The 26,681-nt window shown below is 43.8% G+C and overlaps 2 protein-coding genes across 2 annotated transcripts in view; one reads left to right on the plus strand and one right to left on the minus strand.

The window, feature by feature from the left end:
• Nucleotides 1-26,681, minus strand: part of SCN4A (sodium voltage-gated channel alpha subunit 4) — a 122,910-nt gene that overhangs the window by 78,295 nt on the left and 17,934 nt on the right. Inside the window, exons 6-9 of the mRNA XM_083146942.1 lie at nucleotides 25,599-25,871; nucleotides 24,977-25,040; nucleotides 24,007-24,148; nucleotides 14,544-14,756 (exon numbers count right to left, since the gene is read on the minus strand). Coding sequence (XP_083003068.1) covers nucleotides 14,544-14,756; nucleotides 24,007-24,148; nucleotides 24,977-25,040; nucleotides 25,599-25,871 — 692 coding nt within the window. The remainder of the gene's footprint in view (nucleotides 1-14,543; nucleotides 14,757-24,006; nucleotides 24,149-24,976; nucleotides 25,041-25,598; nucleotides 25,872-26,681) is intronic.
• LOC146007394 (uncharacterized) lies at nucleotides 14,882-21,294 on the plus strand. Its single transcript, XM_083145743.1, has 6 exons — nucleotides 14,882-14,885; nucleotides 16,080-16,127; nucleotides 16,860-16,976; nucleotides 20,284-20,331; nucleotides 21,064-21,180; nucleotides 21,233-21,294. Exons 1-6 carry the CDS (start codon nucleotides 14,882-14,884, stop codon nucleotides 21,292-21,294), a joined length of 396 nt encoding a protein of 131 aa, XP_083001869.1.

Raw genomic sequence — 26,681 nt, forward strand, 5'->3', positions numbered from 1 at the left:
TATTGATCCTTTAACCTGAGCCCCTTATGGGCACTTCCCCATTAGAGCTTTCAGATTATCAGCCTGTTGTACGTTATAGATCCCACAAGCCATCTAATACCAGCAGCTTTGTACGTACTCTCCCATGTCATTTTTCCCTATTCTTTCTGACCATCTCCAGTTGTAGACCACATATATTATGGGTACAGCTCTCTGATAATCCAGATACCCTGACTAGCACTCTTACCCATGGGATTTACATGTACTCTCCCAACAATTTTGGGTTTTACATGTACTCTTTATCACAATGTTCCTACCTTTGCTTTATAACATGTCCATACATTTGAACTGGCCTCCTAGTTTATTTGAACTAGTCAGTGACATTATACATATGTACAGTATGATCTATATGCAAGGCTTTGCTGCTAATATTGTCACATACTTTTATCTGCTATTTTAGCGACTCAAATGCTGCATTCTGCCAGTAGCTCACAGCTCACAGACAATGTCTGCGTCGACAGTCATATTAGGTTGACGGGGAAAGGTCAACATACACAAGGTCAAAACTGACAAAAGGTGTCAATTTCGACAACTGAGCACGTGGACCTCCAATACAGAACTGAAATGGTTTTTGCATTAATTTTATTGTCCTTTTTATGCTATATTTTAATGTTTTCATCTTTTACATGTATATCTGGAGAGGTTTTGAATGCACCCACACATTTGGATCCCATGAACTATGTAGGGAGGGAATATGCGGGAATGCGAAGTATGGTATTAGCTTTAATAGTGGTACAGGGGTCCTATTTTCATGTGGAACGTATGCATTTGTCATTGTGAGGGAATACAAATATCAGCTGCCCACATCTCACTTTCCGGCATTCACAACGTTAGCCCACTTCCAGTTCCACATTGAAAGCACCAGCGCACAGCGGCGTCACACACACTTCCAGTCTCTGACAAACTGGTGGAACCCACACTTCCAGTTCTGATAACCCAAAACCAGGTGGTGTAGAGCTGATCCTGCCACTGGACTCTTTCTATACTACACTGTAGGCACACACCATCAGGACCATTGGTGGAACTTGTGGGTAATGAGCCTATTTACAAAAATATTAATTTGGGCCACCCCCTCCTCCACCCCAACCCAAGATCACAATATGCAACACACCATTGGTTGACAAGAAGAGGTAGGGGAAGGCAGCGTGTGACAGGGAAAACAGTGGGTGACAGGTGCAGTCCTCAGGGGCCCGGTACACTGCACCTGTTGCACCAATGGTAGTTCCTCTCTGATTAGGACCAAACGTTATGAGCCAGGAGCACTTTGAGCTGTTTCTGAACTGTACTTGTAAATGACATTTCAATCTGTGCATTGTGATCATTTCAAGCAATTTGGGGAAGCCATGTGCAAGTGGAGAGAGAGACAGTAGATATTCAGGAAACACGTCATTGATGTGGTAGGTCCCAGTGAATGCAGTGCGTTTATCCAGGGCCTTAACTAGGATGGTGAGGAGTGTGACACTGCAAACTAAGCTGCGGGGTACGGTGCACTTTGGTGGCACTTTTTAATTACATGTTTCAATTACTTTCTCTGTCGCAGAGTTGTGGAAGGGTCAGAGTTACACACACTTGCACACACTGGGAAGGAGTCATTCAAAGACTTGCACAGGGAGGGATTTCAGGCTGTCTGGGCGGCGGCTTTTTGAGCGCAGTTCTATGCAAATTCACACAGCAGCCTTCAGGTCTGAATGTGACCCATAGCACATTCTGCTTTTAAAAAAAGGAAAGATTTTGTCTGTGGTATAATAATGGAGGGGGGGTGAACAGTTATCTAAAAGGAGTTTATACAGAGTGGATATCATATAGAAGGAGTATTTTTTTGTGGGGGGGGGGATAGTTTTTCATATTAAGGGGTCTAATTACTAAGTAGATCATAAAGTAGACAGAGATAAAGTACCAGCCAATCAGCTCCCAACGGTCATGTTTGAAAAATGAAAGTTGGGAGCTGGTTGGAAGTTCATCCTCAGCCACGGCTTAGTAAGATAGATCTCTCTTAGCAGTGGCTAGTCTAGTAGAGGTAGAAATTAAGGGTGAAAAGTAATAGGATGATAGAATCAGAAAGTGAGAGATTTGGTGAGAAATCCCCAGTTTTTTTTTTTAAACGGCAATCATTTACACTGTTTGATTTTGAATTGTAAATGATTGCCGCTTTAAAAATAAAGAAATGTTTGTTACCAAATCTCTCACTTTCTATGTTGGTATTGTATATATTACCAGAGTGGAGACTGTCCCATTTCTCAGAGAACTAACAGATTACTGGAGAAGACATCAGCTGGCCAACACTGAAGATACCCATTACAGTCCAGGCTGTAAAGCAAATTATATCAATCCCTAGAGGAATCAAGAATTCACGAAGAAAGAAATAAGGGATCTAAATGTAGAGGAAATTACACGGATTTCCAGATGAGGAGGGTAGGAGTAATAGTAGAGAATAGAGGCGATACGAGTCAACCGAGTCAGTTGAGGGGATAAGTTGAAAAAGGCCACATGGCATGGGCCTCTTTCAACTAAATAGGTCTTGAAATATTACACCAAGGATTTATAATTTGGTACTGGTGAGAAATAGGCACATGCCACCATGTTAGAAATTAGTGGTGTAGACACTAAATGGAATAAGTTACCTCATGTTAACAAAAAATTCATAACTCGACATACGAAAATCCATAATGTAGAACGAATATGTCCTACAGTGCAAGATGCTGGCGCAATTGAGCAACACCAAGTGGAAGACCAAGTTTTGCTTTTTTTTTGCATTGCAGATGCAGCAAAATATGACCCAAAGTGTACTAAAGACACTTTGCTTCGACTTTTAGCTCACAGGAATTACTTTTATGTATGTGTGGGAACAGGATAAATATTTTTTGCAGCCAATTTGCTAGGCCCTGACTTGCTGAGAGAGACTGCTCGATGCATCTGAAGGCACAGTGTATGAGGACACATCTGTCATAATTTATTCAGATAAAAAAATTGCCTTAAGCCCCAAACACACAGTGAGATATTGGCTAATGGCCAATTTTGACTAGATGCACCAGAGATTTTGGCTAGATGCACTGGAGGTTTTGACTAATACCCCTTTCACACTGCAGCTCTTAAATGGGAATTTGCTATTTTTTTAGCCTTTTTAAATGGGGATAGCTGCAGTGGGAATGCTCCAGGTTGCTGTACCCGTTTAAAAATACAATTTCCAGGAAGTAATCACAGCAGACAGTAGACAGAGAAGAGCTAAAACGTTTTTGTGCTGTACTGCTGTTTACATTCTGCTACCATGCCCAGTTGGACAGAGGAGGAGATCAGGGAACGCCTTCGAATTCGTGGGGAAGAAGAAATCATGTGTCAGATGACCGGTACGGTGAAGGATGCTGCAATATACCGTAATATCATCAATATGATGGCAGCATGGGTATTTATAAGAACCACTACGCAAATTATAAATAAGCTGAAGGCATTGAAACGCTTATTCCACAATGTACTAGACCAGAACCGGAACCGAAGCTGCTCTGCACGTAGGGAGTGGTTGTACTTCGACCAATGCATGGCGGTTTTCGGGCATTCTGCACTTGCTAATCCAGTAGCATTATCATCTAGCCTGGCAGCAGCCGAAAGTCGGCATGAAGCTGCACAGTCGTGTGCAGAACAAACATTAACCCCACCTGTGGAACCAGCTCAGTCCACAACATCCACGCCCCTGTTTAATGAGGACATGCTGCGACCGCAGACCCATGAAGTGATCCCTGAAACTCAGAATGAGGACGTGGAAGAAAATCAGGCAGTAAATCAGCAGAGACATGTGCTCTGTCTGCCATTATTGCAACACTGATCAGACCAGTCCCCACCCCCTCCTTTTGTTCTCTCAAAACATCATTAGTGTGGACCTGTGGGGGCAGAAAAGTCCATTCTATATGACAGCCCATGTTTACTATGGGTTTAAACGGGTTGCTTAAATGGGTATATGTGAATGTGACAAAAACGGCATTTAAATGGCAAATTACTGTTTAAGAGCTGCAGTGGGAAAGGGTCTTTATAGCACTTACCCGTTTAAAGACCCGTTTACAAATACCTGGTCTTTACCCGTTTAGGTAGTGGGAAAGCAGCATAAGCAATTCTGTAGTGTAAGTAATGATGACAGTATGATCTAGTCAAAATTGCCTTGCCTGCACAGTCTATCTATGCTAGATGATATTGACTAAGCAGCAGAAAAACTGAGATTTTGGCTAACCTTCTAGGAGATTTTGATTATCGAGTCAAAAATCCCCTGCCAAAATCTCACCATGTGTACAACCCTTCTTAACACCTTATTCAATTCTGAGGTCTCCTGTGAGCTTAAATTCTAGAGAAAACAATATCACATTTGTAAATAAGCTGCTACATATACTCTCCATGGAAGGCATTTTGTCATTACCCGCTGTGATAATGGCCACTTTGCACACAGTGGAAAACGTACATATGTCCCTAGAGTCCTGCATGAAGTGATCACAATTTAAAACCTCCTGAAATCCATCCATGAGATTAAAAGCAATTCGTCACAGACACATTACATGAACAAGTGTAATCCAATAATCATAAGTATCTTAAGTAAGTGGGCAGCTTACTTTCATATAGCCGAAAACAACTCCTTTTAGTTGTTAATAGACAATATCATAAGCAGCAGGGTATGTATGAAGCAGTGGAATAGCTTGCAATGCAAATGTATGTTTATAGCAAACTCGCAGACAGCTTCTAATCCTTCCTTTACACAGAACTGGACTTGTCATTTGGATATTCTGATTACATGTCCCTCCATTTCACAGCAAAAAACACCCTTCAACAGTGAATAATGCAATCTGAGACACTGTACAATATCTGACAACAAAACAATTGGTACTTATGTAATATCTGGGCTCCCGTTTTTCTTATGAGACCGCGTCCCCTCGCGGGGCTCGCTGCGCTCGCCACGCTTCGGGCACGGTGGCTCGCTGCGCTCGCCACACTATATAAAATCAACTCCATGCGTAGTTGGATAGTAGGGGGATGAAAAAATGGCGTGCATTTAACATGGGAGCCCAGATAATACATAAGTACCAAACAATTTTATTTTGTATATTAACCTGTACAGAAGGACAATGGGCAGTATTCAATGAGAAAAATTAGCCGTGTTTTATGGCGAGTTTGTACTTTTCTCACATTGGACGGAGACTTTTGCTCTCAAAAAGCGAGCAACCCTATTCAATGTGCACTTCTCACCGTCTTTCTGAGTGATTTTCGCCGTGTCTCTCCGTGTAGCAATTTTCCATATTTTCATGGAATGTGAACTTTTTAAATAAAAATGAAAAAAATCAGGAATTTTATTCTGTGAAGGGGCATGCTATTTTTATTCATGTGCTTATAGCACATGAATATATATTTTAATTAAAAAAATATATATATATATACAGAAAAAGGATGGTTGGCGCTAACCCAGGTGGGGGTGTAATTGCATACAAGCTGCAAGTCCTCAAAGAGGGGGGGCTACCCTCTAATAAATAGTTTGAACAAAAGGTTTTTATGAGGTCTGCGCTAGGTATGTGTTCAAAAATCAATAAATGCTGGATGTGCAATATGATTGGCAGTGAAAAAACACACATTTATTGCTGTGGTACTAAACAATGTATTACACATGTGCCTGATTAGGCATGTTAATGACAATGTCCAGTGGTGGTACAGACAATAAGAAAGTGGTGCAGTGCAAATAATGGTGAGCCTGTGGCTCAAGTTCTCAATGGTGGTGGGCAGCGGGATAAGCTGCACAAGGGTGGTGGGGTAAGGCAGTATGGAATGGGGGGGAAGAAAAGTCTGGGTGACACAGTACTGGTGGTGCGGGGGGCTGGCGTCCCTTCCCATCCGCAGTACACCTCGGACCTGTGTTTGCTGGACTGTGTTCTCCTCAGGACCCACGCCGCGATCACCTCTCGATGCGCACCTCAGCCGTGCAGCCCGCCGGTGTTTGGGGTGAGACTTCCGGGTACTGTTATCGCGAGATCCCGGCACCGGCGTCTCAGTCCCTACACGCTCCGTGCGCTCTACTCTATTTAGAAGAACATGCGAGTCTGTGCCTTGCTGGGTATTACAGACCCCTCAGGACCACAGTAATCCGGGTCTCCCAGCTGCTGGTACCAATGTGTAAGTACAGGAGGAGTCAGTGCTGCTTCTGTCTCCGACTTACACCCCCCCATTCCAGACTGCCTTACCCCACCACCCTTGTGCAGCTTATCCCGCTGCCCACCACCATTGAGAACTTGAGCCACAGGCTCACCATAATTTGCACTGCACCACTTGCTTATTGTCTGTACCACCACTGGACATTGTCATTAACATGCCTAATCAGGCACATGTGTAATACATTGTTTAGTACCACAGCAATAAATGTGTGTTTTTTCATATGCAATCATATTGCACATCCAGCATTTATTGATTCATGAACACATACCTAGCGCAGACCTCATAAAAACCTTTTGTTAAAAAATATATATATTATTTTGGGGTTGGGATCGTTTGGTCGAATGCATTATGGTCGAATGTCATTACATCGAATCCATTAGGTCAAATTGCTAAAAGGACAACATGATTCTATGTCGACATGGGAAAAGGTCGAAAAGATTCTAGGTCGAAAGGTCATTAGTTCGACAGGTCATTAGGTCGACATTCACAAAGTCGACATGGGGTTTTTCACTGTTTTTTTACCTGAATGTCAACACAGTCGACATGGACACAGTTTAAAGTGCACTGCATCCCCTCGCATCGCTCGCTGCGCTCGCGATGCGTCGGGCACGGTGCCTCGCTACGCTCGGCACACTATTTTATTCTCCCACCACGCCCTAGTGGATGGTAGGGCATGAAATACCGCCTGTCAGCACATGTCGGCTCAAAAAACAGTGAAAAACCCCATGTCGACTTTGTGAATGTCGACCTAGACAATGTCGACCTAATGACCTTGTCGACCTAATGACCTGTCGAACTAATGACCTTTCGACCTAGAATCTTTTCGACCTTTTCCCATGTCGACCTAGAATCATGTCGACCTTTTAGCAATTCGACCTAATGGATTCGATGTAATGACATTCGACCATAATGCATTCGACCAAATGACCGCATCCCATTATTTTGGTACTTATGTATTATCTGGACTCCCATGTTAAATGCACCCCATTTTTTCATACCCCTACTATCCAACTACGCATGGAGTTGATTTTATATAGTGTGGCGAGCGCAGCGAGCCACCGTGCCCGAAGCGTGGTGAGCGCAGCGAGCCCCGCGAGGGGACGCGGTCTCATAAGAAAAACGTGAGTCCAGATATTACATAAGTACCTATATTTTTTTACACAGAGCAGCCAGCAGGGGGCCGGGAGCCGAGCCGCTCATTAGATTATCATATATTCACTGCACCCGATCATTACATATGCATGATCGGGAGCAGTGACTATACCCGGTCCCCTGCTGGCTCTGGGGAGGGGGCAGCTTGTGCTGCCTGGGTCCCGGGGAGCCCTCCTCCCCTCCACAAAAGTTCTGGGGCAGGCAGGGAGACTTCAATCTCCCTGCCTGCCACCGTCCCACAGCTCCCTGCCACTGGTCCGCTGCAGGGGTTAAGATTCGCCGCGAGGGGCAACTCGCCCCTCCGACATTGAATACAGGGAGAGCGAGTGGCAGCCAGCCCTCCGGAACACAGCGAGTGTGCAGCGAATCCTAAACAGGATTCGCTGCAGACGGCGATATTTTATATTGAATACTGCCTAAAGGGCCAAATGTAATAGTAGTTGTGAACAGCCATCGATAGTCAAGGACGCTGTAGTATGATCATTTTGCCATCGATGGCACAAAGCCCGATTATGTTTTTTGTTCTTTCTCCCTGGTGCCAGAACAGAGCCTAGCTCTACTCCTCGATGTGACCCAGGAAGCACCGCATTCAATTGTGATTGGCCAACTGCCCAATTGGCAAATGTATCTATGGATCCCTATAAATGGTTTCATACCATAGAGCTGAACCACCAGTGATATCATTGATGGTAACACACTGAAGCGATCCCTAGTAATAGCAAATTTGTATGAGCCAGGGGGACTAGCGTGATAGTCACTAGATTAGATGAGAAGGACCGATTGGCCTGGTGTTGCAGCAGCAACCGTCTAGAGCTCAACCGACTCAAAACCATTGAGATGGTAGTGGACTTTAGGAAGAGTTCGTGTTCCTCCGCTAACAACTGCTTCCTTAGGCAACTGAGGCAGTCCAACATCCCACAGAAGCTTCGGCTCCTTTTCTACTCTGCAATTGTGGAGTCTGTTCTGTGCTCCTCAATACTGGTCTGGTATGGCTCCGCTAGCAAGAGAGACAAATGCAGACTCCAAAAGATAGTCAGAACTGCAGAGAAGTTCATTGGGGAAGACCTTCCCTCTGTCCGGAGCAAAAAAGCTGGGAATGAAGATAGTCAAGGACCAGCTACATTCTGGCCATGGTTTGTTTAACCTGCTGCCATCAGGCAGACGCTACTGGGCTATTCCTACCAGGTCCACCAGAAACTTAAAAGTTTCTTCCCGCAAGCGGTTCACCTGTTGACAAGCAAACTCCTGAACATTGCACTGTCTTGTCATGTCATACCCCTTTGCACATAATTTAACACTGTGTCCCAATAGAATATCTTTCTGCATGACTGTACGTGTTCCCCCACCTGTTTTTATTGTATACATTGTATACTGTTTACTTGTTCCCGGGCGTCCCTTCCAAGCTTTAATTGAATTCAGAGTTTGGTCTCCATCTATCCAGTATGCTTGGTGATCACTGCTGCTAATGAAGCCCTTTCTCTACATACCACCCTGTCATTAAACAGAGGTCTGGTAAATATAGTTACAATTAACTGTTCTGTTTCAATATTACCATCTTGGGCATAGTATTGATGCTACCACTGACTAACCAAACTAGTTGGACCAATGGACAGCAATTAAACAAGTAACCCGGAATGCTTACATTGCTGGACTGCTCATATACAGTACTAACACAATTAAAGATTGGCTGGTTCCTTAGTATTAATATACTCAGCTTGACTAATAACAAGTGGATTTATCAAGTGAGACTTTTTGGCATTAATTTTATTCTCCTCAGAAAAGAAGATTTTTTAGCTGTTATTTACATTTATATTTATATTACTATTAATATTATTTTAATTGTGTTTGGTATCGGCTGGTACCTATTAGATGGATTATTAAGATGTATATTATTCTTTGTTATTCCATGTTGTTTACTGTATCTTTAAATTTATTATTTTAACATTTCTAAAGACTGGCAATTGTCTATACCAGTGGTTCCCAAACTGTGCGCCTAGGCTCCCTGGGGTGCCTCGGGACACTTGCAGGGGTGCCACGGGTTGGTGATCCAGGACCAATTCAAATTATTTATGATCAATTATTTATGGATAAAACCAATGCTGGTTGCTGCCAATCAAAAAATATGTACAATCAGAACCAAATCCTGCCCTGTAACACATAACTGTACCTAAGAAGCACATATAAACACAATCTACTTTATGTTATACATAAATTTCTTGGCCTAGGGGTGCCGTGAAACAATTCTTATACTGTAGGGTGCCATGATTCAAAAAAGATTGGGAACCCCTGGTCTATACCTAAACCAGAGCACTATCTTTTTATTTTTTCTTGTCTTTGTTACCCTCCTGGCTGTTGCACTGCAAACCGAAAACAAATTCCTAGTATATGCAAGTATACATGGCCAATAAAGCAGATTCTGATTCTGATTCTGATTTGAAGCAACAATTGGTATAAAAGGAAAAATCAGGCTTTAAACTAATTGCCACTTTAAATCTTGTGACTATCTTGGCAGAATCTCACTGGCTCCCACAATTCAAAGTATCCCTTCATATACTTAAGAAATAATGACAGCAATGGTCATGAAGCCAAAATCAAAGAAGAAAAAAACATAAGAACATTAAGACATGGGAGAATTTATGCTTCCCTCACACTCTTCAAATGAGGAGAAGCAGATATCGGCAGCTTAATGTGGTAAAACCAGTGCTTGAGAAGAAGCCTGGGTATATAAGATATACCTTGGTCTTCAAGTACCACCACATTGGCACTACATGCATGTTTCATCGCTTGCAGACAGAAGATGCAAGTAAACAGTTTTGGACAGATTAAGAAGCAATATATACTGGGATTTTCTGTACTCCTCCCCCCCCCTTATTTCCATTATTATATGTACCCCATAATTCCAATTCCAAGACCTTGGCCTACCACACATAAAAGCAAATTGATTTAAAAAATGTAAGTTTGGATATGGCATAGTGGGTTCATCTTTACTTTAATATGCTCTTGTTCATGTATATTTTATGTTCACCCCTTTTTTCTTCTTCTCACGATGTGACCTAAGTATCAGTAAGGCACCGTTGCCACCAACAGTTTGCCTATCTCTGTTCTAAACAATGGTGAGACCTCAAGAAGTGTTTTCTTGGGTCACTCATATACGTCAGTCAATCCGAGCCCTTCGAGAATATTTTTGAGGTCTTGAGTCTATATTTAGACAGCTGCTGGATTATGCAGGTGAACTTTGATACTTAGAGACAAGGACCTTGAGAGGATATACTGCTCAGGATGCATTAGAGGCTGAGGATTTATAAAAAAATTTATATAAGTTAAGAATCCTGTCTGAAGAGCTAGCAATCAGAACACAGAATTTCCAGGAGCCTATATTTACTCTTTGAAGTCTCCCTGTTTACGAGTATCATAGTTCTGATGATTCTTGTTCAGTGCTGTGTTAGCTGTTTTTCCAAGATGTGCAAGTGTAAATATGAGAAGGATCAGCTCATCAGATTACAGTTATATGAAAGGTCAGAGGAGCACTGTACACTACTACTGCTAGCAGTAATAACTCTTTGTGTACTGCACAGGCTCCTGTCACCACAGAACCTTATACTGACCAAACCCTTACATTTCAAGTGCAGCTGCAGGGTGACATGTCACATACACTAACAACTTTTACCAAGTGCTCTTTCCGGAGGACTGTCGTGTCAAGCCAGTCATGGCTGTCATCAAAAGAATTAGAAACCGCTCTCTCCTGTATGGAGACCATTGTTATATGGTACCCAATGAGAGAACACCTGCACACACTGATGGTTTATTATCATAGGGTACCAACATCACGTTGTTTCCCAAGCCACACTACCAGCTCGTGGAGGTATGTTAGTGGGACATCATGCCCATGTTTTTCTCTTAAATGTCCTCTTCTCATTATCATGTTTAAGTTATACTAGAAATATTTGTGCATACCATTATCTGCTTAATTTCATCACTTTACTGGTTTAGGTGTAATCGCATTTAATGGTTGTTGTCACACTGGGCAGAGAATTATAAAACTATGTGACAATTGTTTCATTGAACACAACAAATAGTAAGTGAATAATTTTTTAGAAGCTCTATATAATTTACAATTACATACCCACTCAGTAAGGATTTGTCCCCTAAAGATAAAATGAGGAAATTCAAATTGTGGACACTATCAGCATATTCAGAACGTCAACATGTGCATTCAATATATTCATAATATCAACATTATGAACATATCAACATTATGAATGTCGCTGCAGTTAAGGTTTGAATTAATCGGTACTTGTTTCCTAGAACAGCGCCCATCGCATTGTATACCATAAGACTAAATATGGGATGCAATGGGACGCGATGTTGTACAATAAAAAATTGTATGGCATTGTACGCCATACAATGGCATACAATGAGATGGTATATGATTTTTTATTGTACAACCACCCAGATGGGTCCTTACAATGTTAAATTCCCCCCCCCCCCACTATCAATGCCAACCGGAAGCGCGGCGAGCGCAGCGAGATCGCGAGGGGCGGCACTACGCGTCCTCCGACCTTTTCTTACCCCCACTGTCCACGTCGGCGTGGAGTTGATTTTCTATAGTGTGCCGAGTGCAGCAAGCCACCAAGCCCGAAGCGTGTCGAGCCCCGCGAGGGGACGCGGAATACATGTAATATGCGTGCGCTCGCCACGCTTCGGGCTCGGTGGCTCGATGCGCTCGCCACACTATCTAAAATCTACTCCATGCCAACGTGGATAGTGGGGGTATGAAAAGGTCGGAGGACGCGTACTGCCACCCCTCGCGGGCTCGCTGTGCTCGCCACGCTTCGGGTTCGCGTTGATAGTGGGGGTGGCGTGGGGGTGCATTTAACATTGTAAGCACCCATTAGGGTGCTTATACAATAAAAAATCATATCGCATCGCATGCATCGTATGCGGCTATATGGCATGCAATGCGATGCGATGGCATAAGATGAAAAATTGGGCGCCGTGCTAGGACACAAATACCGATTAATCTACAGCTGGATTTAGACTAAAATAGGACTGTCGACATTAACACTGTCAATATTCGTAATGTAAAGATGTTCATTATGTTGACAGTATGAATTTCGAGTGTCATAATGTTGACATATCATACCACACCCAAAGATGCTGCCCAGGGTAGCACACACCTTATAGGGTACGAACATTCCAAATATTGATTTTTTTCATAAGTTTTATGCAAGCAATTTGGACCATTGAAGATAAATCTAATGTAATCTCATGGGAGATCTTCCAATGCTTCATTTAATTGTATTGGTGTATATTTATATATATATATATATATATATATATATATATATATATATATATATATATATATATATAAAAGGTCCCATCTGAACTTTTCATCAGGACGTGCATATAGTGCTGTGCATAGAGCTCTATGCACAGCACTTTATGCATGTCCTGATGAAAAGGTCTGATGGGACCTTGAAACGTTGACAAATTATGATATTTTTGCACTGACAATACAAACTCTGATTGATTACCAAAATCCGTGAGTGCCGCCTTATTCCCAGGAGCTCCACCATAAGCCTTTGGGTACTGTCTACCAAAATTGTGGAGGAAGGCACCACGGTATGTGCCACATCGTCCGGAGCGCCGAACAAATTATATACACACTCACACTGTACATACAGCCGGAAAAACACCACAATCTAATGCCAATGCCAACAGCAACACTATGTTGTACAATAAAAAATTGTATGGCATTGTACGCCATACAATGGCATACAATGAGATGGTATATGATTTTTTATTGTACAACCACCCAGATGGGTCCTTACAATGTTAAATTCCCCCCCCCCACTATCAATGCCAACCGGAAGCGCGGCGAGCGCAGCGAGATCGCGAGGGGCGGCACTACGCGTCCTCCGACCTTTTCTTACCCCCACTGTCCACGTCGGCGTGGAGTTGATTTTCTATAGTGTGCCGAGTGCAGCAAGCCACCAAGCCCGAAGCGTGTCGAGCCCCGCGAGGGGACGCGGAATACATGTAATATGCGTGCGCTCGCCACGCTTCGGGCTCGGTGGCTCGATGCGCTCGCCACACTATCTAAAATCTACTCCATGCCAACGTGGATAGTGGGGGTATGAAAAGGTCGGAGGACGCGTACTGCCACCCCTCGCGGGCTCGCTGTGCTCGCCACGCTTCGGGTTCGCGTTGATAGTGGGGGTGGCGTGGGGGTGCATTTAACATTGTAAGCACCCATTAGGGTGCTTATACAATAAAAAATCATATCGCATCGCATGCATCGTATGCGGCTATATGGCACGAACATTCCAAATATTGATTTTTTTCATAAGTTTTATGCAAGCAATTTGGACCATTGAAGATAAATCTAATGTAATCTCATGGGAGATCTTCCAATGCTTCATTTAATTGTATTGGTGTATATTTATATATATATATATATATATATATATATATATATATATATATATATATATATATATATATATAAGGTCCCATCTGAACTTTTCATCAGGACGTGCATATAGTGCTGTGCATAGAGCTCTATGCACAGCACTTTATGCATGTCCTGATGAAAAGGTCTGATGGGACCTTGAAACGTTGACAAATTATGATATTTTTGCACTGACAATACAAACTCTGATTGATTACCAAAATCCGTGAGTGCCGCCTTATTCCCAGGAGCTCCACCATAAGCCTTTGGGTACTGTCTACCAAAATTGTGGAGGAAGGCACCACGGTATGTGCCACATCGTCCGGAGCGCCGAACAAATTATATACACACAGCCGGAAAAACACCACAATCTAATGCCAATGCCAACAGCAACACTATGTTTCACTAGTAGCCAGCCCGTCAAAATGACAGATTATAACAGTAATGTGCGTGTCTGAATGGGGCAACACTTGAATTGCTCCGTCGGGTGCCATCTAGTGGCTGCTAGCAAGCACAACACAAATACCCTCCATAGAGGTGAGGAGCAGCGTTAGCCTTTTATTATATAGGATAATGTTCCCATGCTGTGGACAGAGTGTCAACTAACTTATTAATAAGATTAGTTCTTCTTTAACTGTCCTGGTCAAACATTCTGTACTTAACCCCAGAATGTTGAACTTCATCTAGATCTCTCTCTGTCACCAAGCACCTGTCATACACTGACCCTTTGACCCTGTTCCTCCTGATGTTTCTTAAGCTGTTCCAGCAGATCTTGAAATTCTTTTTCCTTTTCTAGGGCTTCTTGAATGGTGGCTTCATTCTGCTCAGCATAAGCCATTGCCACAACAGCGAGGATAAGGTTGATGAGATAGAACGAGCCCAGGAAAATCACCAACACAAAGAAAACCATGTATGTCTTACCAGCTGCTCGTAGGGTCTAGAGAGAAGAAAAAAAACAACAGATGAGGATATAAAAAAGAAGCTTTGGTGCAAAAAAAACAGGCATACTAAACACAAAATCACTAAAAGAGAATCACCACTTATAGAAAGGACAAATCCAACATGGGTATGCTTTTCCAGTGTATAATGCCTAGCCAGGTTATTCTAAAGGCTAATTTTGGGTTTTGAACAAATGCACGTCAGTCAAAGATTATGTCTTAGCAGGGGTTATAGTTGGGGGAAATGGGGTGAAACAGTGTTCCACCACCTGTAATGGCATGTGGAACCAGTTCCATCTCCACCATGGCCCTGCACAGTAATTCCAACACCCAACCACCCACATCAATGGATGATGCAGGCGTTGCTAGTGTCAGTGATAAGCTAGGTCCTTTCGGCTCGATGGTTCTCCTCCACTTGCGGCCTGCCCCTCCTGGTACTCACACACACTGTCTCTGTCAGGCAGCATTCGTCCCCACCATGGGTCCCAGAAGATTCCTTTTCCAGCATGGCGTATGTGAGTTCATAACACCACCACCACTGAAGTGGTAGGTTCAGTGCATGCTGAAGACAAGGTGCAAGGGGCTGGAGGGACACATATAAGCAGGGTAGCTATTGGAGGTACAAAAGTGTTGAGCTGCTGAAGTGACAGAGGCAGGGATGTTTATAAAGGGAACTGTAATATCTGGGGATTTAGCTCCACCCCGGTTAGGCTCAGTCTCTCGGCAGGGCCGCAATTACTGACGCCAGGACCTGAGTCAGTAAGGCTGGGGGTCCCGGCATCCACAAGATGAGATGCGACCATTTTAGCTGGGACCATGGGACGGGAGGAGGGAGGTCCCGAAGTTCCCCCAGAAGTAAAGGGGATGGGGTGAGTGGCACTGCCAATGTCACCCTCTCCAAACCGGTAAGTATTCAGGTTTTCTTTCTTTCAGATATCCACACAGGATTCGTTCTTTGTAAGCTTTATTTAACCAGAATATAACAGTTGAATAACAATAAATTTAGGCATAACAATGATACTCCATGAACAATAGTATCTCTACATCAAATGTGCACACAAAGACTAATACAATTTTATTTTACTGGAACGTGATCTGCTTCTCCAAGCCTCCGCTGTCTCCCAGCCGATCAGGATTCACCAGCTCTTAACCTTACCTCAGTTGTTTACAAACAAATCTGAACAATACATTTGCTTAACTAAATGTTATAAATAAGTGATAGGCCTTTCACTACTGTTACTTGAAACTGCTACAATATTATTGCGCAATAATGTATATAAATTCTTACTAATAACTAAACTCTATGTCTAATCCTATTACAGATTCCTTCTATAATCTACACATGTACTGTAACTACAGAACTTGGCATAGTAAGTATACACAATGTAACCACAGAGTCTATCACGATATACCTTTCAGCCCCGCTGGTTAATGTAACTCTGCTTAGAGTTAGTGGCTCTCTGTCCCTGAATATATAATCCTTTCTAGCAGTCACTGATATAGTAATTCCCAGCTAAGTTCAATGTTCTCCAGATCCTTTTCCTTGGCTACACAGTATACTGTTAACTCTTCACTGCCTGACACTGTAGATGGCAATGTATCTGGCTCTGTTTTTCTTCCTACACTTTGGGCCAATGACTCTGTAGCGAAGGATAGATTGCTATAGGCTTCCCCTGGCTCTGAGCCGGGTTTAACCCTCTTCTCCTTCTTCACTGAGCCACTAGTGAGGCTCCTGCTTGGTGTATTTATATATCTAGCAGCTCCTTGGATTTGGTACTGACACTTTGTGGGCGTCCCCTGATATTTCCCATCGGGTTTAGCCCTGTGCCTCTGACTGGATTTTCTGCCTTTCCAAAGCTACGACAGCGTTTACACTGCAACTTGTATGATACCTCCCCTAAGGCCTCCCCTGACCCGATTGGTCGGGTTTCGCCCTTCCCCTAGCGCAGTCACTCTGAGTGCCAGGTATATTGGGGAACGATATCAGGGAACGCTGACTGTCCGGGGCGGGATTTACACTCACCACTCCCCGGGCGTTTCATATGTCAGCGATGCTGCCGGATCCGGCCTCCACCATGACGCAGTGCTTATGTCTCTTTCAGGTCTCTCATCGTCCTCCACACCCGAGGAAGCCACCGGACTCTTTGCTGCTGCAGCTCTAACAGATGGCTCCGCAAACGCCGGTGTCTCTGCTCCGTCACTTGCACCAGGACTTTTGGGTAAGTACGGCACCCTGTACTTTAGCTGCAACTCTGTCTGTCTAATGCGCAGCTCTGCTCTGTAACACTGCTCCAAACGAACTGACCACAGCTGTTAACGGCCAGCTCTCTTAACTCCTTGCCCCTGTGCCAAACTGCCGTTCAGCCCCTGCATCACGCTCAAATCAACTTTATTAGCTCTGCGCCGTGATGAACACTCCACTGAATTGTTATGTAGCTAGGAGCAGTACCAATTCGCTTATTGTTCTCCAGTCTAGACACAGTACCTTATAACCAGTGCATAAATTCCCCTTCCCTTAAATGTCTCTTATTTCTAATAACATCACTATGGCTTTCTAATAACATAAAGGTGACTATAGCAGAATGTCACATTCTTCCCCTCTAATTAATTTCATGTCCTCATGCATCTTAAAACCATCCCTGGATTACAGCAGTAATAAACATCACAAATTAAATACACAGAACATAGGTACTAATTACCATTCCAAGAACTTGGTGGTTATCCACATCCCTTCTTATCTCATACACCCCAGTGGCTGTAGCTGGAAGATGGACAATCGCACCTGATTCCGATTCCCGGAAGGGAGTTAACTCATTACTCCGTTGACCATCCATCTTCCAAACTCGGTCTGATGCAACATTTGTAGCTGGACCATAACCAAGCCCTGATTGAGATTGAGGGTGGGCTGTCTCCGTCTTTTCTTTCACTACATTCTCAGCCAGTTTAAGCCGATGCTCATGTTCGTTCACCCCGCCAGGCTGTATAACTTCGGTCCCCTCGGAAATGGTGTTAAGTTCCTGTCTCGTGGCTCGGTTTCTTTTGACAAAACATCGTCAGTGGAGGAATGGCGGTGGACTTTCACATTGAACAGGTCTCTGCGGAGGGAATGTTTCTTCCACTCTTTCCTCTCCTCTCGCTTGGTACAGGCTGATTCCTTCTTCTCTAGCTTCTGCAGCATACTCTACTTTTGGCGGGTAAGACCACCGGCGGAACCGGCGCCTGTTGGGAGCAAATCGGCTTCCTTTAACCGGTAGACCGCCAGGGCCAGTCACATTGGCTGCCTCAGTACCCTTCTCTCCTTCTACCACATCAAACTCCACCACCTCGCCATCTCCGACACTGCGCAGCAACTTCCGGGGGTTATTTCTTGTTATAGCCGTCTGATGAACGAAGACATCAGCTTTAGTGTCATTCCGGTTGATGAAACCATACCTCTTGCGGACATTAAACCACGTAACAGTTCCTTGCACCTGAGTAGCCAGCACTCTCTTCCCTGCCGGGCTTCTCCGGCCATAGATAGAGTGCTGTATAATTTGGGTCAGAATCTGAGGTTGGCTGTACAATTTCTGTGTCAGTATTGAGGTTAGTTCCACAGGGCAATTTCTTAGGACATTCATGCCCACGATGATGGCAGGAACCAACGGGTCATTTACGTTTGTGATCAAGCATCCTTGATTGGACATAACAGCTTGTCCTATTTGTATATTTACTTCACAGTATCCCCCACAAGAGATGTACTGACCGTTGCTAGCCAACAACCTCAACCAGGACGGGGGCGAGGGTAAAGTCTCTGTCAATTTCCAATGCCGGTTAAAGAATCCCTGTTGTATAGTAGTAACCGGTGATCCTGTATCCAAAAGAGCGAGCACTTCCTTTCCTTCAATTTTGATAGGTATCACAGGGCAATGTCCAATATATTGGGAACACCACTCCTCCGAAGATAGACCTTGAGCTGCTAGTTCCCCCGAGGATCGGTCTCCTTCCGCGAGGGTTGCTGGTTTAACGCTTCCTCACTCCTGCACATTCTCTCTATATGGCCACACTGCCCACACCTCCGACAAATAGGGCGACCCTGAGAGTCAAAGCGATCAGTTGCCCGACGTCCTCTTGTGGGCATGAATTCTCGCCACTCGTTCAGACCTTGTCTATCATTTGGGCACCACCCAGTTTCAGTGAACGGGGGGTTGTGTACTTGGGCTAACTTTTGTACTTCTCTTTGGATTTCATTTATTTCCGCTGTTAAATCTTCTACCTGTCCTTTTAGCGTGAATGCCAGATCCGTTGTGGGAGCTTGCACATTCTGTGATAAAGCAGGTCTGTTCCTCACTTCCTCCACCACTACCACGGTACCATCTTCACTCACCCCTTCCTGAAATCCTGGCAGTTCGGGGAAGTCCACCTCTTTCGGTCGCACCGTTCCCATCACCTTTATAGCAGTTCCCTTGAACTCTTCGAAGGTTTTCAAGCTGTTCTGCAACCTCAACATCTTTAATTGTATTTTAATTCCCTCGTTATTGACTCCTTCAATAAACTGGGTAATCAGTGTCTCGTCATCTTCTTCATTCCCTTCCACATGACTTTCTCCTTTTACATCACGTAGGGCCTCTTGTAACCCCAGCGCAAAGTCTCGAAGGGTTTCTCCCGACTTCTGTTTTCTACTGTAAAAACGACTCTTACGCTCCGGCATCGTGCTGGTATCGAAGGTTTTTGACAATTTTTTTAATATTTGCTCTGACGTCCTTTTCTGGCTCGACGGCCATGAGGCCACCTCTCTTGCGGCTGCCCCTTTCAGCTGACCCAACAGTATCTCTATCTGCTGATCATCTCCTGGCCGATACAACTTAAACATAGACCTAATCCTTTTTTGGAATGCTTTGAATACACTTCCTTCGCCATCCGTTTCTTCTCCGGAATACATGGGCAGCCATGGGGCCCCGAAATAATAAGGCAGCGTAATTGGATTAGTGCCCATATTCATGGGCTCAGTCTGCATGCTGGACGACACACCATTCCCCTGGTTCCCCAGCACATCATTTTGCTCGTCCGACGACATGTTCCAATGTTGTTCTGATCCTGTTCGTGACGCCAAATGTCACCCTCTCCAAACCGGTAAGTATTCAGGTTTTCTTTCTTTCAGATATCCACACAGGATTCGTTCTTTGTAAGCTTTATTTAACCAGAATATAACAGTTGAATAACAATAAATTTAGGCATAACAATGATACTCCATGAACAATAGTATCTCTACATCAAATGTGCACACAAAGACTAATACAATTTTATTTTACTGGAACGTGATCTGCTTCTCCAAGCCTCCGCTGTCTCCCAGCCGATCAGGATTCACCAGCTCTTAACCTTACCTCAGTTGTTTACAAACAAATCTGAACAATACATTTGCTTAACTAAATGTTATAAATAAGTGATAGGCCTTTCACTACTGTTACTTGAAACTGCTACAATATTATTGCGCAATAATGTATATAAATTCTTACTAATAACTAAACTCTATGTCTAATCCTATTACAGATTCCTTCTATAATCTACACATGTACTGTAACTACAGAACTTGGCATAGTAAGTATACACAATGTAACCACAGAGTCTATCACGATATACCTTTCAGCCCCGCTGGTTAATGTAACTCTGCTTAGAGTTAGTGGCTCTCTGTCCCTGAATATATAATCCTTTCTAGCAGTCACTGATATAGTAATTCCCAGCTAAGTTCAATGTTCTCCAGATCCTTTTCCTTGGCTACACAGTATACTGTTAACTCTTCACTGCCTGACACTGTAGATGGCAATGTATCTGGCTCTGTTTTTCTTCCTACACTTTGGGCCAATGACTCTGTAGCGAAGGATAGATTGCTATAGGCTTCCCCTGGCTCTGAGCCGGGTTTAACCCTCTTCTCCTTCTTCACTGAGCCACTAGTGAGGCTCCTGCTTGGTGTATTTATATATCTAGCAGCTCCTTGGATTTGGTACTGACACTTTGTGGGCGTCCCCTGATATTTCCCATCGGGTTTAGCCCTGTGCCTCTGACTGGATTTTCTGCCTTTCCAAAGCTACGACAGCGTTTACACTGCAACTTGTATGATACCTCCCCTAAGGCCTCCCCTGACCCGATTGGTCGGGTTTCGCCCTTCCCCTAGCGCAGTCACTCTGAGTGCCAGGTATATTGGGGAACGATATCAGGGAACGCTGACTGTCCGGGGCGGGATTTACACTCACCACTCCCCGGGCGTTTCATATGTCAGCGATGCTGCCGGATCCGGCCTCCACCATGACGCAGTGCTTATGTCTCTTTCAGGTCTCTCATCGTCCTCCACACCCGAGGAAGCCACCGGACTCTTTGCTGCTGCAGCTCTAACAGATGGCTCCGCAAACGCCGGTGTCTCTGCTCCGTCACTTGCACCAGGACTTTTGGGTAAGTACGGCACCCTGTACTTTAGCTGCAACTCTGTCTGTCTAATGCGCAGCTCTGCTCTGTAACACTGCTCCAAACGAACTGCCCACAGCTGTTAACGGCCAGCTCTCTTAACTCCTTGCCCCTGTGCCAAACTGCCGTTCAGCCCCTGCATCACGCTCAAATCAACTTTATTAGCTCTGCGCCGTGATGAACACTCCACTGAATTGTTATGTAGCTAGGAGCAGTACCAATTCGCTTATTGTTCTCCAGTCTAGACACAGTACCTTATAACCAGTGCATAAATTCCCCTTCCCTTAAATGTCTCTTATTTCTAATAACATCACTATGGCTTTCTAATAACATAAAGGTGACTATAGCAGAATGTCACACCATGACCCTACAGATTGATTAGGTGGGGTAAGGCCAGGGCTCCCCTAGGAGGCACCCCTGTTTATGTACAAAAGCGGGAGTGCCCCCCCACAGCAAGAAGCCCCTGCAGGAAGGAGGAGTGTGTGTGAAAAAGCCCCTGCAGCAGAAGAGAGGGTAAGTGTCTGTGATGTATAATGCTGAATCCCTGGTTGATAGCCCCTGGAAAAGTACCCCATAGTGAGAATGGGCCATTGCAAGATGGCAGCAAGGCTAGAGGGGGAGTCCTGAGGATGAGTCCTGAATAACCATATACATAAGTGGAAGAGTCCAGCAGTGAAAGGTTTAAGGCCTGTATCAAGTTGCCACCATGTCAGATGGAAGATCCCTGGATAGTGGGATAGGTGATAGAGGCAGAGTCCTTGGCTATAGAGGACGGTCGTATGCCTGCAGAAGGTGTATGCAGGGTGATGGAAGGAGAAAGGGTCCCTGTGTATTGGGATGTGCTGCACGTTAGAAGTCTCCCATGAGGGTTGAGACGAGTGTGGGGTGTAACTTGAATCTGGAGTCCCCTATAGGCACTATTGTGTGGCATAACATGTATAAGGGGTACTACTGTGTAGCGTGGGGCACAGGGCCTCTGCAGATTAGGAATCTGCTGAAACAGCCATCAAAAAGGTCTGCCACCTAGGAGGAGATAGATGCTAGAGGCCCTACTGAACTGAATGTAACCCCGGCCAATGAGCAAGAGCCCCCTGGCAACGAGCAAGAAATGCTTGGCAACGAGCATGATGGTAATGTAAATTATAATAATTAACGTATGGGTGTGTATGTGCAAAATTTCTAGTTCTGCCACTGTGGTATGTGGCGCTAAAAGCTCTAGCTTCTCCCATTGGGGGAGATAGTTGGTAGGGGAAATGAGGTCCAGCACCTCTCCAGGAACACTTTAAGTTTTGTGTCTTAGTACTGTTACAGAAGTCTCATTCTGTGTCTGGGAGATTAAAGTGGCATTTCTCTACCGTGTTACCTCCAACATTAATTGTGGCACAAATAAAATGTAGCAACTACACCCCAGAAAACCCTAGAACATGGAAAGATCAATTTTTACTGGAATCACACAATTGCTCTAATGGCCCCAACACTGTGCGCTTGATTCAACAGTGGACACAGTTTTCACATGCAGTGGATCTGCTAATGATATTGCTGCAGTGATTTGCCCACATCAGTGTCATTTCTGATCAACCGCTTCTGTACAAAGATACCACCGTATGGCTGCTCACTACGTCTACTAAAACTGAGATTTTGCAGCCTTTAAAATGATCTACCTCGAAGCAGTTGCAGGCTGAATCCAGCCATGGATCAGTTTTGAAATGCCTGCAATGCCCCATTACTTCCCACATACTCACTGACTGTATCCAAATTCACACTGTGTCCGCCATTGCAGGACCAGCTGTGCCAACATGGGCATTTCAAACACTTTGCATCCATCTCTTAATCAGGCCCTTTGTCTGAAATGTCAACCACTGTGCCATCCCCAGTGCCATTACTCCCTTAGTCACTCAACTTCTAGTTAATTTAACAAGTTGGCTGTATCAATAGTGGTGGTGTAGCCTCACATTACTGCTATGAGCTGTAGTAGGTGAGCTGTAGTAGGCCATTCTCCTGCCACTATTTTCCGCTTGCCTTAATTTTCCTGAACAAATTATGACACTGCTCATCACATGCTGCCTTGACATATACATAAACACGAGTTTCGAACATTACAACCTTTCACAAAATGGGCAGAGTTGTCTCTTAAAATAGTACTGTGGTCATTACCTGAAACGGGGTTATTCCACAACTACCCCCTACCTGCCTGTCGGGTCCACCTAATTGGCTACCAGACCCAGCAGACGGCAGCGCGAGATTTCAAACATCCAGCATTACAGAGGGCAGCCCCTCACTCTGCCCGGCTGTCACTTCTGCCTGGTGGCGGCTGTCCCCCCCACCCCTGTTACCGTGAGCACATACTTCCCCTTGGCAATGAGCATGTAACCCCCATGGCAATGAGCCCCCCCCCTTCCATCCCATCCCCTCCCATATCATGGTGCCTCCCCCTGTCCTTTTCTCCTGGATCCTCCCCTGGATTGATCACATGCATATGTGTGTTCATTAAATATTACAGTTTGATTCACCATTTTGGGGTTCTATAATTCTGAAACAAATGTGATATATCGGTGTTGACTACCACATGCTTCTTTTGGATGGTAATTTCAGAAAACACTTATAAACATGAAATCACCCAGTGTGAATGTTTCAGGAGTATGGCTTCCAATAATAGAAACCCTATGACTATCTAGGGAAAATAGGAAACAATGTAAGCTCTTCAAATATTCAGTAATGTAAATAAGCAGAAAAACAATATTTTTTTTTCTGAATGACTTAACATGTATACAGCTTGTCAATTGTTGTATTATTTTGTAGAATAGGGCATCTTACCAGCTGAAAGAGGTTCTCCCAATAGTCCTGAGTCATCAGCCTGAAGAGAGACAAGAAAGCCCAGCTGAATGAGTCATAGCTGGTGTAGCCATAGTTGGGATTTCTGCCAGTTTTCATACATGTAAAGCTTTCTGGGCATTTCCTGTTGCCAAAAGACGACAAAGTAAACAATTATGGCAGGGGTCAATTTACTAAGATAGGAGTTCTATTGCCTATAGCAACAAATCAATTTCTGCATATTTATGTAGCACCTTCTAGAAGAAAAGAGTTAGAATTTCATTGGTTTCTATGGGCAACATCTCATCTTCTATAGAACGCCCATCTTAGTAAATTGTACTCTCAGAATTCCAACACAAATAGTTATGGGCATTATTTATTTTATTAACATTTATACCATGCCAGCTCATTCCACTATTCTGCACTATTGGTTGTAATAAAACAAAATAGCCTATTAGCAGACGGACAGAGAGGTCAGAGGGCCCTGCTCACAAAGGTAATGGTGGGCTATACAGTAGGTTTCATTCACGCCTGCTTTGACCATTTAATTAAATGTTGAACATTACTTAATTGCCATCTGCCTTGATCAACTGTGTTAGACAAACAGTGATTTCCATCTTTTATAGCATGTGGGATACTTTATACGGTTTGTGTCTTTCTTAACTGGATGGATCCATTTACTTTGCACCGCTTCCTGTCCTTTTTATTTTACCTTCCTTTTGCCGTTTGTCTGTACATTCTCATCCTTCCATCTGTTTTTTCATTGTATATTATCTATATAATTTTTGGCCTTGGAATCATGTATTAGGATTTCCCTCATTGCCCTGTCTTACTCTGTGCATAACGCATTACAACATTTTGAATGTGTGCTCAAAGTAAATTTCATTTCCTTTTAATAGTCAGCACCATTAAAAAGCATGTAAAAAACATTGTACTTCCGTACTTTCCCCTGTTTGAAGTAAATCTGACTCACCCACTGTCGCTGCTGTTCCCACATAAAAGAGGGTCCAATGCTCCTTCCGGGAAGTAAAAATTTGCTATTTTCAAAAGAAAAGACCATAAAATAAATGTTGATAAGATATCACAGCATATTAAAGAAGACTTATCTCCAAGATTTTAGGGGGTAATTCAGCGTGATGTGTATTGAATGCCTCAGGAACTGCACACCACAACCGTGAAGAGGCCCAGTGCGGCCCTTGTTACTTGGCAGCAGTAGCAGCAGAAACTCTTCGCAACCCAGCACAAGCTGCTGTGTGCTTGGCAACCGTGTGGCCAGGAAGATGCTTAAAGTGCTATTTTTTTTGTATTTTAGTTTAAGCATGCATGACCACGCCTCCCATTATTAGGCCCCTGAATATTACCTGGGCTCAGCCAGGCACTCTGCTGCTCTGACCACAACCAGTATCATTGCTTATGTTCCTCATACCCCAAGGAAGTGCACAGGAAGAGAAGCAAAGATAACTGTTAATTACAGTAGACAATGTGCGCCAGAAATTACAGCGCTTGGTATTTAATTCCATAGATAACCTGTAAATAATAAAAAAAAGTATGTCAGTGGTAATTTTCATACATAGGCACATAATCAAAAGTCTTACACAGATTGTTGAGGTAGGGAGTCCAGTCTATAGTTATATTGGGATACATGTCTGTGTCATTGTATACACCTGGCATAGAGGTTAAGGTCTCGTTTAGGTAATATTCATAGGCATCCTCAGGGGGTGGCCAGCGGACACACTTCTGCCTCAGATTTCCCATAAACAGTTGAAGACCAATTAGTGCAAAGACAGCCAGACAGAAGACAGTCAGAATCATCACATCCGACAACTTTTTCACTGACTGAATGAGGGCTCCAACAATGGTCTTTAAGCCTAGAATAAGCAAAGTGATCACATTACTGTCAAGGCATCATTGATAGCCCCATCTATTTTATGTTTCAGAAGTCTCCCTAATTTACCCAAGTATCTTGTTATGTTGTACATATGTCCCCTAGAAAAAGGTTTAGCATAATGATGCTTCAACATGGACAGCTGTCTACACACACTGTTGTTAGAGACTTTTAAACAGTTCAACAAATATTCCATGTTAATAATTTCCCAATCATTACATTAGCCAGCAACAGCCAATACAGGGAAGTCAGACATAATTATCCAAGCTCTTTAGACCAAGTAAAAGTATGGTTCCCACCATAGACCCAGTGTTAAATTTGTAACATGGGCTTTTATGGAGCCACGAACAGCCAATAAGCCGGGGAGTGCCCACGGAGCCCTCTCCTCATATGCTGGGGGAGGACACAGTGAATGATGTCACTGGGAAATCCTTCAGTTTTGGGGAGGAGCTGCAAGTGTTTGTTTGTTTTTTTTCACTTGTGGATGCCTACTTTGGAACAAAGAGGATGCAATCTACACCGGAGCTGGTGAGTATAATTTTCACTCACAAGTATCCTATGGATTCTACAGAAGTGTACAGGCCTACAGTGGACCCTATAGGTAAGTATGTATGGGTGATTGTAGTGTGTATTAAACTTTTATTTTTTCTGGGTGCTTGTATGCTTTATTTGGAAATTGGTTTTGTTGTAGAACTACAAGACCCAGCGGGCCCATTAATGCATCAAATGCTGGGACTTGTGGTTCTCCAAGTCCCTGCATGTGGGTTAGGCTTGCTGGGACTTCTTTTTTTTA

This window comes from Crinia signifera, chromosome 6 (assembly GCF_055691185.1).
Source record: "Crinia signifera chromosome 6, ASM5569118v1, whole genome shotgun sequence".
Taxonomy (NCBI): domain Eukaryota; kingdom Metazoa; phylum Chordata; class Amphibia; order Anura; family Myobatrachidae; genus Crinia; species Crinia signifera.

Coding starts and splice junctions, on each gene's coding strand:
- LOC146007394 (XM_083145743.1), top strand. Junction 20,332..21,063: donor TAACTACAGAACTTGGCATA/GTAAGTATACAC, acceptor TGTCTCTTTCAG/GTCTCTCATCGTCCTCCACA. Junction 21,181..21,232: donor ACTTGCACCAGGACTTTTGG/GTAAGTACGGCA, acceptor TCTAATGCGCAG/CTCTGCTCTGTAACACTGCT.